General features: G+C 36.5%; 3 protein-coding genes across 8 annotated transcripts in view; 2 read left to right on the forward strand and 1 right to left on the reverse strand.

The window, feature by feature from the left end:
• nahoda (DOMON-like domain-containing protein nahoda) overlaps positions 1–6,963 on the forward strand; it is a 309,215-nt gene extending 302,252 nt beyond the window's left edge. For 2 of the 3 annotated variants that reach the window (XM_083115355.1, XM_083115356.1), the window contains one exon: positions 4,517–6,963. In XM_083115355.1, the coding sequence (XP_082971481.1) occupies positions 4,517–4,960 (444 nt within the window). In that variant the 3' untranslated portion in view covers positions 4,961–6,963. The remainder of the gene's footprint in view (positions 1–4,516) is intronic. The other variant, XM_083115357.1, reaches the window with a different exon arrangement.
• Positions 6,964–8,751: 1,788 nt separating this feature from the next.
• LOC145981677 (tRNA-specific adenosine-34 deaminase regulatory subunit adat3) lies at positions 8,752–13,482 on the reverse strand. 3 transcript variants are annotated; one of them, XM_083115063.1, is made up of 2 exons: positions 13,379–13,482; positions 8,752–10,986 (listed from the first exon to the last, which is right to left on the reverse strand). In XM_083115063.1, exon 2 carries the CDS (start codon positions 10,770–10,772, stop codon positions 9,612–9,614), a length of 1,161 nt encoding a protein of 386 aa, XP_082971189.1. In that variant the 5' UTR covers positions 10,773–10,986; positions 13,379–13,482; the 3' UTR covers positions 8,752–9,611. The 3 variants fall into 3 exon arrangements, with proteins under 3 accessions (XP_082971189.1, XP_082971187.1, XP_082971188.1); XM_083115061.1 differs by having other exon boundaries at positions 13,309–13,439; XM_083115062.1 differs by having other exon boundaries at positions 13,242–13,439.
• Positions 13,483–14,070: 588 nt separating this feature from the next.
• The window catches only part of LOC145981873 (man(5)GlcNAc(2)-PP-dolichol translocation protein RFT1), a 64,758-nt gene continuing 63,436 nt past the window's right edge, over positions 14,071–15,392 (forward strand). The window contains exon 1 of one of the 2 annotated variants that reach the window (XM_083115333.1): positions 14,071–14,231. The gene's annotated coding sequence lies outside the window, so the exon portion shown is untranslated. Of the gene's footprint in view, positions 14,232–14,282; positions 14,370–15,392 lie in introns of those variants that run through there. The other variant, XM_083115334.1, reaches the window with a different exon arrangement.

The following is a 15,392-nucleotide window of genomic DNA, read 5'->3' on the forward strand; positions in this document are numbered from 1 at the left end:
TTCCATTCCGTAAAAAAATGTAGGTTGCATGAAGATAGCACTGGGCAATTTGCCTGGTAATATTTATGCATAACACTGTACTCTATTGGCCAATATAGGCATATCGATGTAGCACATTATCAGTAAAAGCACAAAATATTTACTGATGCTATATTATATACATAACCTGCAATGACTGAGTGCACAATTCTACCATGTTGTTATTGTTTGTGTGTATATAATGACGATTCACGTACATTTATTTTGAATAATATATTTTATATTATATAAGACAAAAGACCATTGTAGTCAATTCGTTATGTACACCAATTAAGCATGTCAATGAACCGGCATGTATCTTCAATTCCTGAAGTTTTCACTACACCATGTGGCTCCGTCATGAAGATGGACAAGATTTAAAATAATACACAATAAAAGGTGGATTGTAGAAAAGGTTAAAAAGGTACACAGAAGTAAGTGCTATTGTCTTGTGTAAACTCCTGAGGAAGCCACGTGTGGTGAAAGCTTGAGGAAGTAAAGTACATAAAAAAACATAATCTGTATGAAAATGTTGGCATACGGTTGAGCTATGCTTACTGGTATTAGTAAACTTTATATGTTAAAATTCCATGTTGTTCCTTCCCTTATAAAATTTTGGCTCATAATTCTATATATTAATGGAATAAAAACAACAAAAATGTTTACAAATTATGCGTATCATAACACATACAAAATTAAAAATCTGGCAATTTCCAATATGTTAAATAACAACTATCTAAAAATATTGATCTATATTTATACTAAACTTTGTGCATATGATATTTACATATTTTATTCTGAGATTTACATGTGTTTGCTTAAATTTTGTGCCAATAGAAATAAAACAATGAATATTGCAAAAGGCATGCAGTTCAGTGGCGCAAACGTTGATGGCCAAGGGCACCTGCAGAGGGCACAGAGGAGCAATTGCCCCACTCGATTTCAAATTTTATGCAAATAACAATACATTTCGTAAAATTTTCTTGCTCGCAATCCCTGCTTTTCTCAGTCTCGTCAAGTTCATAGACGTACCTAGGGGGAGTCTGCCACGGATGCCGAGCGATCTAAATTTAAAAAATTGTAAAAGAAAAAATGCCATGGTGCCCATGCAATTATTTGTGCCCGACTTGGCCGCGGTGGCTCAGTCGGTAACACGTCTGACTATCATGCTCAAGGTCCCGGGTTTGATCCCCGGCCGGTTCAAATCCGGGAACTTTTCTAACGTTGGAAGCGGCCCCGGTGTCCACCCAGCGTCGAATGACATGGGTACCTGGGGGAAAACCTCTATACGCCTTCATGGCGTGGTGCTAAGCACAGGGGAGCACTTTACCTTTTTTTTTAACCTATTAAATCAATATTGTTTTCAGTTGCAAAAATTGAATTTAAAAATTTTCTTGCTCGCATTGTGATTGTTTTCTGTAATGTATTTAAGCAACGTGTGTTGTATATATGTATTGAATAAACTTTGAATACGTCCACAATTTAGTGTTACCATGTTGCATAAGTGTAATACATATCTTGTACATGAAAGTTATTCATGTTATGTATAAAAATAATTATCCTCTGAATTTATTTATCATTCATTTTCTGCCATTAAAGAATACAGTTTGTGTGCTTGTTTTCCATTATTAGCTAATGTGAAATTGCTAATGCAAACAAATGCTTTAGCACAGACTTCTACCCCCTCTTTGAGAATAATCACGTCTTTGATACTTCTAATACTAGTAATAATAATAATTATAATGTCATTATGTTTATCCTTGTATTTACCCTCCCCTGGTAACAGTATGGTATAATGAAAACACATTTCACTCGTTTATTTCCTAATTATTTACATTTGTACTTACCTGTTATGCATACCGGAACATTTTTGAATGTGGGATTTTGCTTTTTTCACTGAAAAAAGCGTAATTTTTCACATTACAAGTATTTATTGTTCGTTGCTAATTCGCTTTCGTTACACACAATGTGGCGGGCAAATCTTGACTCACGTCTATCGTCAGTGATATGCAGTGTTTCCAAACTTATAAACCGAAAAATGCCGCACAAACTATTCACAGAAGGCTTTTAAGCGAAAATTGATCCACAAAGCATTCACGGAAGGTTAGGTTCAGTTTGGTTAGGCAAACAGAAAATTAAATTTGAAAAAAAAAATCGCTCACACGTCATCTTGTAAAACTACCGCATGGTTGCTACACTAACAGGGGTTTACATAATCGAACGCATGGAACATTTGATTCATGTAGTCGACGGTAATGCTGGTGAGAGCTATCGTGCATCGGAGATACATTAATGTCGAAAAATACATGATTTACCGGCCGAATAAGTTGAACGAAGGGAGAAAACACTTCCACGAGCTTCCAAAAGTGTTTTCATTATACCATACTGTTACACCCTCCCCCAGACAAAAATTTGTGGTTGCAACTCTGATGCAGTTGAACATACAATATAGCACAAGACTTTCTCCAAGTCCATGGTGATTTTCCAAAGCTCTAAACAAAACATAATATCTGGTGCCACTGTTACCTGTACAATCCAAAGTGGTCTGATCTGTGTGGTCTTGCTCACTTTCGCATCACTTCAGAGTTTGACTGTCAATAACATGAAAAAACGATTGTTGACAACTATATGGCAAAGAGTGGATTTTTATAACAAATTTCCAATGGTAAGTTCTGCCATCGCCGTAGAGTTAGGCAATGCACATAATGTTATGCAAGATAGTGCGTATTTCAGGATACAGGTGTCCCATTTTCATTGCCAGTGACTATACCAGTACTTTTCAGGAATTTTGAACTATTTTAAGTTTTTTGAATCTACTTCAGGATTTTTCGAGCCGAACTTTAGATTTTTAGGATTTTTAGAACCAATTTTAGGATTTGTAGAACCTATTTTAGGATTTTAGAACCTATTTTAGGATTTTTAGAACCTATTTTAGGATTTTTAGGACCTATTTTAGGATTTTTAGATCCTATTTTAGGATTTTTAGGACTAATTTTAGAACCTATTTTAGGATTTTTAGAACCTATTTTAGGATTTTTAGATCCTATTTTAGAATTTTTAGGACCTATTTTAGAATTTTTAGGACCAATTTTAGGATTTTTAGAACCTATTTTAGGATTTTTAGAACCTATTTATTACATATATTTGTTATAAATAATTCTTGATGAATTTCTTATTGAAATCAGTAATTAACATTTTTTTAAAAAAATACCTAAGGATGCATTAATATCCATGCTATGTGTGTGAACTTATAAATAAGTGTTTCAGGCCACACCATGTTTTTCAAAAGTTGGTGCCCTTGTAGCAGGTTGAAGACATTTTCACGCATTGGGCTTACGACAACCTTCTACAGCCAGAAATTTAGGGCATAAAGCCATATTACATTCACAGGAAATTTAATTTTCCCTGAACACTACATATCTAGGTCACAACAAATTCATGAAGAGGTTTTCTCGTGATATCAACCAGTGATGGAAGCCTAACTGGAAATCACCTGGTTGATATCACGAGAAAACAGTTAGGAAAGCTTCAAGAAATTTCATATTGTTTTCTTGATGCACTCTTCAAAATAAACGGTCTACAGTTGAGTAAAGTTGACTGTATGGAGGCATAACAAAGTGTAAAAGTGCTATTTGAATGTTATTTACATTATGCTGGAATGTACCATATACACAACATGCAGGCTTATTCCTTTGTTTCTTTATTTTGGATAATCATATTTGGTGTCTTAATGAGCATACATGCTTGTTTTTGTAGGTGCTTCTTTTATTACTAATATTTAGAGGCACATATTTTTGGTAAATAAAAAAGCAAAATTTCGGTACAAAAACAGTCAATTTCGGGTTCAAAAGCGGTAAATGAAATGATATTTCGCTGTTATAGCGGTGAAAAAGTGCCATATAAAATTACATTTTGGTCCCAAATTTGATTTAGAAACTGCACTATTACACAGAATAAACATATCCCTTCTAATAGCACATTAAATCATTACCAGAATATTAAGTTTATTCCTGGGTAAAGGGGTCCATTTTTGCTTCTCAAATATTTACAGCAGAATTAATCAATTTTTCGTGAATTGCATAACTCACAGGATACTTCAGACTTCAGAAAGTGGTGTGTCGGTATATAAACGGTAAATTTCGTGTTTGAGAGTCTATTTCACATCATTTCGTGACAAAATAGGGTAGGAAAATGCACCTCACACCTTTCAGAAACATGAAAAATTAACATTAGAATGTGTTATTTCACATTTCGTCAAAAACGAAATATGCATGCCTCTACTAATATTATATTGGAACCATTCCTCATGAGTAAGGAACACGATTACATTACAAAACAAAACAAGGTGAACTGAAAACATTAACATTTTCCTTACATTACATTTTCCTAACAAAATCTTGAAATTTCCACATTCAATTTTTCTTCTTGTTTGTGTAACGTATTGTTGTTACAAATGTGTCACAAAAAAAATTAATATGGATTCTTGTATACATTCTAGGACCACTTAATACCAAATTCAGCATGGAAGGATTACTCAACGGCCAATACAAATTATGCATTCGAGACTTTTGAAGCAGATGAAAAGCAGTTAGTGACAAATGGATCATCCCGAGCATCGACAGCACCTGGTTCCAAGAACTCCGTACAAAATGGATTTTCAAACGGACCGTACGGAGACACCCGTTCTCTCCAAAGACTTCCCCGGCAAGGCGGATATCCACCACGAGGCGTCGAACGCAGCACGTACTCTTTACCGCGCACCAACCAGCCTTCCGCTCACCACAACAACGGCTACTACACTCACGATAGAGGCATGAGAGCGTACAACGGCTCGAGACCCCCGAGTGAGCTGCAGCCGGACTTCTACTTCATGCCGTCGCAACGGAAATACTCTGGAGAAGTCGTGCGAGTGTACGTGGACTATAACAACCCTCAGAAGTAGGCCAGTTCAAATTGCAGTAAAATAGAATTTCTGCCCTTCGTTACTCATCTTATGAATGATGATGATGAAGAAGCTCAATGTCGTGAACAGGGACAGTGTTGAACTCTTCAGCAGTACAGCTGCTTGGGAATCATTGGCTTTGGACTAAAAATCAAATGTCAGATTTTTTTTTCCGCTGACTTGGGGATTCAAGATGCCTTTTCTTATCACCATCTACCACTCAGGTTTGTTGTGGATCACTCGTTCACATGCATTAGCTGGATCAGTGCGCAAAGTCTCTTCTTCTCCCAGTACTCGTAACTCGTCTATATCCACCCCTGATTCTTCCTTCATCCTATTACCGTACTTCACCGTATAATTGCTGCACCCTGTTTTTTCAGTCCGAAAATTGGTTTATAAATAGGGTGACCATAATATTTTGACCCAAAAACAAGGAAATCAGTTTAACCCTTCGAATGGATCACACAACTGAAACCTTATAAAGCAGCATAAAACGTGATGTCCGTTGAAACAGTGTTGCCATAGCGCTAGTTTAAAAATTCCATCGACCTTTTGTTTAATATGAAAGGTCTCAAATTTTGATAGACTTTTATAAATTGAGACAGAATGAGGATTTTTTTTAAATATCAACAGGTCATGTCTCCGAAACGGGACTGTCCCAGTCAAAACAGGAGTATGGTCACCCTATTTATAATCATTCGTTGCATCGAAACATCAGATAACGAAACCAATGACAGGAGCGCAGAATCTTTGTACACAGAAGATTAAGTCCATGCTTCGCAACAAGGTTTTCAACTATAATGCACAAATCAATAATAAATATTTTAACTTTTTCAGACCAGAAAAATGTTCGCTAAACTGGGATGAAGAAATAATGTGTGTTAATTTGGACTATATTTTATTTTAACGTATTTTCACTAGTATCCCATACTAATGTTACACAAAGGGCCGATTAGCAATGAATGATAATTTTTTTTTTTTTAAAAAAAAGGCATAAAATTTACAATAATTATGCAGTGAAATACGGGAAATGAGGTCCTAGTCTGTTCTGTGGACACACAAACACAGCACTTAATTCACAATCTACTTACCGAGGTATCTTTCATATTGGTATGTTAGACACCTAACATTGTTTCTGTATTGGAACATATTCTTCTGTGCAAAAGACACATCACCTCTTTATTTACCGCTTTGTGCGTGGGGCATTTTTGTACTTCTGTGATGGTGCTGTTGATATTTTTTTTATTATTACATATGCCAATGATTCTGTTGACGTGTATATTTTGATAGAAATTTTAACTTACGTTACATGAATGAGAGTATGCATGTTCCGTCCATATGCGAATGAATGCTGTGTGTTGCCATATGTGTTACGACGTATGACACTGACTGTGTTTAAAAATTAACAGTTTTCTGTAAATAGTTTCTGCAGCTAACTTTCATTTCAAATTCTTGTTTTTAGTTAAGATGAATAGATTAAGAATTAAAGAACAAAATGTAATATAGTACCATCAAAAATTGTACTTTTATAAGTTAAAAAAAAACTTATTGTTGATCAATCAATTCAAGATTCAGAGAAAGTGACTACAACTTGTCAAACATGGTAAACACCAATGTAACAACATGAAATAATGTTAAGTACATTTTAGTGAATGTTACATGGGCTGCGAGAGAATAACAAAAAACAATTTTATTAGTTGATTACAATGGAAAATAAATTGCCGCAATTAAATTTTATTTTTAGGCTGCAGTGTGCTCTTATATACTTGATTTACTTTCAACATGAAGTCATTATATTCTGAATAGATAATTATATACATATTGTGCAACTTAAACACAAAAATTGTATTAACTATTTTGTTATGAAAATGTTCCAGGATAGACAATGTATATAATAAAACATGACAAATTTACTGAAGAATTTTTTTTAGGTCAGATGTAATGACGAGAAAAGACGATTGTATGATAAATGTACCTTGTAAAATTAAAGTATATTTGTAATATCTATGTCTTTTATTAATGCAAGTGTGCAACGTTACTAAATCGTATTCCTTTCTTTGCTCCACATTTTAAAAATCTGAGCAAATATAATTACATTGGTAACATTGTTTTCCAAATCCCATGCTTCCATCATTGTAATTCAAAGGGATTCGGTAACACTGCATCAATACTGTGAAAACATTAAAAATGTAGAAAATTTAAAATATGTGTGGTTCTACTGTGTACAGTGGGATCCATGAGTATTACCATGCAAATTGTCCATGAATATTTTCATTAATTTTTCTCTTATATCCTGTGTGTTTTTAAGCGATGAATTTTTATATATGCTGGTGCAGAAGTTGTCAACAGCTTGTTTTGAATTAATTCTTGAAGCTCTTATTGGGTGAAATAAATTGTACGGTAATACTCATCGATCCCAATGTACATACTTATATCAAGTTTCTCATACTCGAGATTGTTTTTGGGGACATGTACAGTGGAATGCCAATTTTACATTAATGGATATGTACATTTTCTTACATTATATGCATTCAATATTCATGATTCTAATAAATCTTATAAAATTTCCTTCCATTAAAAGTTGGTCCCACGAAAAACATAAAATCAAGATTCCATCTCCCATTTTGAGCAGAATAAGTGTGTACAGTGGGATGCATAAGTATTACCAAACAAATTGTCCATCACCATGTTCATGCTTTGTTTCACCCAATGAAAATGTCAAGTATTGAAACAAAACTCCAATCAAGCTGCTGACAGGCTCTGAATCAGGAATCAGATTACTTAAAAATCTATTCCTTAAAGACAAGTACAGAGCATTCCCTGACATTCGCTACGAGACTCGACGGCAAGCAGCCTGGCTTCAGCGCTTGTGTTTCCCGGTAAACGGGGTCCGCGACAGTCTGTTTTTTTCGCTCTCTTTCCCTTTCTGTTGACGTTGCAGACTGACGCCAGTATAATCCTCCCTCGGAAGTTGTGTTGTGTCGTGTGTTACTTCGGAAAGAGGAATTGTGGAGAAGTGCGACGACGTTTTGCAACGAAATTTCCTGGTGTTCCTGTTCCACATAGGACCACTATATTAAACCTCATAAAAAAGTTTAGAGTAACAGGGTCAGTTCTGAATAAAAGTGGAAAGTTAAATGCGAAAATCTAAAAATAAAGTATACCAAGACAATCCGCGAGTTAAAAGAGAGTATTGTACGAGAAATCAGGAGAATTACAGTAGACGAACAGAGGGACATCATTTTCAACACCTTCTGTAGTCAAGGTTAGTACACAATATGAAAACTGTTATTTTAATAGCAGACTCTAGCGACTGTCGCGGACCCCGTTCACCGGAAAAGACAAGCGCTGATGCCGGGCCGCTTGCCACAGAGTCTCATAGCGAATGTCGGGGAATGCTCTGTAGAATGCAACAGAAAAATAAATTAAACACAATTACAATTTGTACATGACCATTTTAATTTATTTTTCTGTTGCATTCTACAGAGCATTCTCTGACATTTGCTACGAGACTTGACGGCATATCTAAATTTTAGCTTTGGATACTGAAAAATATATCTTTTGTTGTCGGCTACTGTCCATCTAGTCTCCCTGAAAGTACAGTGGGATGCACATGTATTGCTTAGCCAATTGTACTGTACTATCGGTACAAGATGGACAGTAGCCGACAACAAAAGATATATTTTTCAGTATCCAAAGCTAAAATTTAGATATGTATAAAATATACACAAATGCATATTAATGTAAGTGCAAGTCCTGATCTGGTATATATTGAAAAAAAGCCCAATCGATGTTCAAAATTTAAAATACTATTTTTATTAGAAATTTAAAAAATGGACAAAATATTTAATATTTCTTTGAAAACTTTTACACACATAATTGTATTTACTTGAATGTGGAAAAAATAACAATAGCTGGTAACAGTTTCATACATCGGAGACACATTTCTTCAATTTTACAGAAGAAACTACTTACGGAAATGAGTTTCTCCAAGGTCGACAACATTCGTCGAGGTATTTTTTTCATCGTGGAATCTATTTGACCGGGAAATCATGTATTTTTCAAGAGAAATATCTCACAGACTGACGCACAATTACCATTGCTTTCATTTCCTTGTCCTACGACAACCGGATGCTGCATACGTTTGATGTCGTAAGCCCCTGTCAGTATTTCAACCCACCCTTTTTTTTTTACTATGCTTGCCTACCATAACCAAACCTAACCTTATCGGAAATGGTTTGTGGGCTATCCGTGAATGGTTGGTTCATGGGGCTATCGGTCAGCTACCCGTGCATAATGTATAATTTCCACCAGCGACAAACACGATAGTAGGTACTTTTCGGTGAAGAAGGTTGAAACACTGCATACCCACAACATGAGTCAAGATGTGCCCGCCATATTGTGTGTTCCGGAAGCGAAGAAAGGAATAAAAAAAAAGCACTCAGAACGTGAAAAATTGCATTTGTTTTCATGTAAAAATCATAATGGCACCTTGAACTACGTTCCGCAATACACAATTGGTAAGTGCAGACCATGCGAAACACAAAATATGCAATTTTAATGAGTCTCCGATCTATGAAACTGGTACCCAATAGCTTTAAGCTAGGAATGCCATCCACAATTTATATTTTTTTGCATTCTTGACAAACCGCTACAATTTACCTTCCACGCAACACAGTTCAGTGCATGTACCTTCTAAGATTCCACGAAACACTTCATAATGATGATTCAAAGCCTTTAAGGTATGCAATTTTGTCACAGTTCCCAAGGCACCAGCTGTGCTACGACATCCATAGAAAAGACGCCTCACTCTGCCATGGACAAGCGCCATCGCACACATTAAGCAGGGTTCACGCGTCACGTAAACATCGAAGCCTGTGCACAAGTACGGTCCCGTGGCAGGAACTGTTGGAAGAGTCTTGTTCGCATGTTTGTTTGCACGTGCAGTTCTTTCCGTCGACACGCAATCATTTCCAGCTTTCTCGAACCACTGGCCTTTCCCAACGTCCCACACTCCTCCGCCTTGCGACCTCGCCACCAAATCCAACACCACCATTACGGCATGTTGAAGAGGGTTCTCGTAACGAACATCGTATCCAATGGCTACGGGCTGGTCCCTGACCGGATCAACCACCACCGCACCAATTCCTGCACCATCTTCTTTCACACTCAATGCTGCACCTTGTAAGGCAAGGTTCATATAGTGTTCTTGCTTTTTACTTTCTTCAAAAGTAAAAAGAGTCGAATTCAGCATGCTCTCAAGATACTTGTCTTCATGAAAATTGCAAGGCCAAAACTTCTTTGATTTCTCAAACTGCTCTCTCGTCTTTGGACACGACGACGGCACCGATATTCTCTGCAGTTGGCTGCTAAGCCCTGTAGCGTCTAGTCCTTTCTCCACTAATCTTTTGAAGCAACTTTCAGGGGTTTCGCAGTCTGCTACATCAACGATAACCTTCAATACTGATTCGTCACGCTTCACTCTCTTCAAATGCTGAAGGTGCAAAATTGAAGTAACTTCATTCAGATTCTTAATCAATCTTGAAGTTTGCTTAGAGTCTAAAATGTCACCCACATACACCTCAACTAATGGGAGGTCACTAAAAATGTCGTCGTCCAATACGGGATGTAGTTTCCAAGACAATTCCTTTGAGTTAAGACAGTTTCCCTCACAGCATGCTCTACATGAGGTCGACGCAACTGGATTAACTGGCTTAGTGACTGAAGTTTCATCAGACTGCGGAACTTCTTCACTTCGATCTTCACAGGGCATTTGAGGATCCAACTTCAAACGCTTGTGGTGGTGTGCCATGTTTTATCTGCCAACTCTGTTGTCAGAAAACCTGGTATATCTTAATAATGCATTTATTAAGATATTTATTTATCTTGGATATTAGGAGTATTTTTCATCCAATCAACTGTTCATGTCAAATTCGTAGGAAGGTGGATGGAAAAAATGGCCATCAACAATTTCCTCAGCACTCGATTCCATTCCTTTAGAATGTGAAATTAATATATTTATAAACCTGAAAAGAAAAGGTCAAATTTATTCCATAGAAATGATAATTTAAATTCAATTGAAATTACAATAAAAAGGCAGGTAAAAATAAATAGTGACACTGTCTCATATGTTTGCTGAAATCAAGGGTTTGTACGGAGCTTTCTTACCATGTGGAGAGTGTAAAGTTAAATTCGGAACTAAAAATCACATAAGTAGGACTGTTGTGGAAATTTTGTTAACACTTTACTATACCGGAGACGGATTTCTTCAAATTTACAGGAGAAAGTACTTACGCAAATCATTTTCTGTAGCGTTGTTCGAGAATGTAGTTTTGATCCATTTTAATGCAAATGCATGTGGTTTTCTACGAAAATCTATTTCCGATGCACTATTGCTGCTGCCGCCATTTGCTTTCTACACGAGAGCACAATACGTGCTAATGCTGCTGCTACAAGCCGATGTTGTCCGTATATGCTAAATTGAACGAAAGGAGTGCTAATGGAACCTAACCTAACCTAGTAGGCATACCTCGCCCCCGTGATGGTTCGTGGGGCTATTGTGAATTTTTGGGCTAACGTCAATGGTTTTTGGGAAATAAGGAACAACACTAAGTACTCGTAAATGTAAGAAATAGACATTATTTTCGTTAGAAATTCATTATTTCACCTAAAGAAATGTTCCGCAATGCAGAATAGTACGTTAGCAATGTAAAAAATTGCGAAATAAATCATTGATAGGTGTCTCCGGTATAGTAAAGTAGTACCGAAATTTTTTTCAAGCATGTGGCATTAACATGACTATTATTAAAGATAGTGAATGATGAATCCAATGCAACTAATATATGCACACCCTCCTCCTTTGGCAAAGTAGATAATCCAACACTGTAAAGTAAAAAAAAAAGTAATTAGCACCAATGGGCAGATTAATATATTTTTTCTTGGCTATGTGGATGGCTTATTTTATGTCCATGAGTTGGCAACACTATCTGTATGCAAGTGCTTTTGTTTACAGATGGTCTGAGGTTCTAAGATTTCTACCTTACTCATATCACAAACTTGCAGTCCTGTGGCCTCACCAAATTTTAACTATGTTTGCCTAACCTAACCACACGCCAATGGTTCGTGGGGCTAGCATCAATGGTTCACAATTATTTGCAATTTCTAGATCCTGATACTACCTCGACACAAAATTTTAACTATGTTTGCCTAACCTAACCACACGTCAATGGTTCACAATTATTTTGCAATTTCTCGACAAATTTTAACTTATGATTCGTGATTACCAGGCCTCAATTAGTAACTATGTCAAATATGAAGAAAATCGGAGAGGGGTCCGGTCATCTTGTTATACCTAAATAGAAATAAAAACGTCTATAAGTAGAGGGCATCTGTTTTGAATCAACACAATTCCATTCAGTAACAGTATGGTATAGTGAAAACACATTTCTTCAAAATTTACAGGAGAAACTTCTTACGGAACTGAGTTTCTGTAGACTTTTGGAAGCTCGTGGAAGTGTTTTCTCCCTTCGTTCAACTTATTCGGCCGGTAAATTATGTATTTTTCGACATTAATGTATCTCCGATGCACGATAGCTCTCGCCACCATTACCATCGACTACGTGAATCAAATGTTCCGTGCGTTTGATTATGTAACCCCCTGTTAGTGTAGCAACCACGCAGTAGTTTTACAAGATGACATGTGAGCGGGTTTATTTTTTCCAATTTAATTTTCTGTTTGCGTAACCTAACCTTCTGTGAATAGTTTGTGCAGCATTTTTCAGTTAATAAGTGTTAGTGTAGCAACCACGCGGTAATTTTACAAGATGACGTGTGAGCGTTTTTTTTTTTCCAATTTAATTTTCTGTTTGCCTAACGTAACTGAACCTAACCTAACCTTCCGTAAATGGTTTGTGGATCAATATTCGCTTAAAAATCTTGTGTGAATAGTTTGTGGGGGATTTTTCGGTTTATAAGTTTGGAAACAATGCATATCAGCTGACGATAGAGAACGTGAGTCAAGATTTGCCCGCCATAGTGTGTGTAACGAAAGCGAATTAGCAACGAACAATAAATACTTGTAATGTGAAAAATTACGCTTTTTTCACCACGTTCAAAAATGTTCCGCTATGCATAAGAGGTAAGTACAAATGTAAATAATTAGGAAATAAACGGGTGAAATGTGTTTTCACTATACCTTACTGTTACCTTCCATTCTTCAAAACAGCAAGGATGTAACATTATTTTTTGAAAAAATTAAAAGAACCATGAGCAGTTTGCTTACTATTATATTTGCCTTTGGCTGTACACCTAACAGCATATATTTCTGAAAATAAATATTAAATTCTTACAGAGGGAAATTTAAAATAAATTCTGCTAGTTTATGAAGTCCACTGTAACCTGTTACCACCTGCAACCTACCATAATGGTAAGGAGGATTTCACAAATTTTCCTGTTCCGAAGAATACATTCAACAAAAAATAATTAACACCTTTTAAGCATAAGTTATAATAATAATAAAAAAGAATACACAGAAATATATCTAAACAGGTTCATGTGTTACATTCACATTAAATAACTATACAGCACCAGAGCAGTGCAGATATGGACAAGTTGTTAATCCAAAGTTTGTGCTCTGCTGATGGTCTTACAATTAGTCCTGTGCGTACTGTTAGCAGCAGATATTTATTTAATTATTTAAAGTGTAGTATAGATTTAGGCTATCTGTAATACTGTAGAATGCAGAGGATTAAGTTTATTTTTTCAGCGAAGTAAACACTAATCTTCCTCAGTATACCCTCTGCCCTAGATTTGGTCTGCATATCTGTACATGTGTGTTCGGGTATCTCCTTTATCGCACAACGCTAGGAGGAGAACCCTGCGTTCTGACGTCATCGGTAAAATTTTCAATGTAAAGCTAAATGCCTAAGTTGATAAGTTAGGTTGCTTAGATTTAGTTCTCCTAGCATGAACAATACATTTGCAGTGTACGTATGCTAACAGAACTAATCAAGCCTAACAGACCTAACCTAACAGCGTAGGCATATTTTCTCTGACGTCAGAATGCAAGGTTTTCGTCGCGTTGTGCTATAAGGGAGACCGGTGTACAGCTGTATACATTGTGCTTTGCTTTGCGCATACGCAACGCTAAAGCATTTTTGGCCACAGGCCGGAGCCATCCGAAATGTAGGAGAGGTGCAGTACAAACATTCTCAGCATGTCATTTTCGTTTTCAGAATCAAATACCTATAGAGAGACAATAGCAAGGAAATCGGTAATGAAACAAGTTAGTTCGTAGCATATGCCACACCTTCTGTAGTAATGGCATAGAGTAGCATGCTTCTGTAAGAAATGTTGCATTTACTGGACGAATAATGTGTGTGTGTGTGTGCACGCGTGCATAATAACATGTGTAGGCTTCTAACTTTCACTTTCACTGTAGTTGAGAAATAATGTGATCGATACCACGCAGAGGGTCGTTAGCCATATTGGTGAAGTGCGCACACATGAGTTCGAAACTGGTAGCCAATGAATTTCTATTCAGTTAACGTGAATAAGCCAATTGCTTGTTACTCTTGGCCAAAGAGGCTGAGCGGATGTTTCAGGTTTTTCGCATTGAGTTTTACTGTTTCATCGGGCTCAAGTTCTGTTTGTTTAATTCCGAACTAATCATGGTTCACATGCAATTTGTACAGTCACGGACACTTCTGACTTGTTGTGATTGCATTGAAAGACAATGGGTTTGCTACAACCCAGAAGTGTCCATGTCTAAACATCGTTCGATTTCCATTTAAGTAAAGTGTTACCTCCATTTACAGTATATTTGTTAAAACACACTTATTAAATGTTCGATCTAGCAAACACATTTCTTCATTTTTATAGATGAAATTACTTACGGAAATTACTTTCTATATCAATGCGGGACATTGTGCAAGTTTGTAATGGTTTCTTTTTTCTGTTTAGGGTATGTAGCCACACTGACCATTCACGATAGCCCCACAAACCATTCACATAGTGTTAGATAAGGTTACGCAAACATAGTGAAAAAAATCGTTGGGTAACAGTTTCATACATCGGAGACACATTTATTCAATTTTACACAAGAAACTACTTACGGAAATGAGTTTCTCCAAGGTTTGCAGCATTCGTCGAGGTATTTTCTTTCATCGTGGAATATATTGAACCGGGAAATCATGTATTTTTCAAGAGAAATATCTCACCGACGCACAATTGCCATTGCTTTCATTTGCTTGCCCTACGACAACCGGATGCTGCGAACGTTTGATGACGTAAGCCCCTGTCAGTGTTTCAAACCCATTTTTTTTACTATGCTTGCCTAACATAACTAAACCTAACCTTATTGGAAATGGTTCATGGGGCTATCCGTGAATGGGTACACTGCATACCCTCTACGGTAGTCAAGATTTGCCCACCA

Source organism: Lepisma saccharinum, chromosome 30 (assembly GCF_977018435.1).
Source record: "Lepisma saccharinum chromosome 30, izLepSacc3.1, whole genome shotgun sequence".
In the NCBI taxonomy this organism is placed as follows: Eukaryota; Metazoa; Arthropoda; class Insecta; order Zygentoma; family Lepismatidae; genus Lepisma; species Lepisma saccharinum.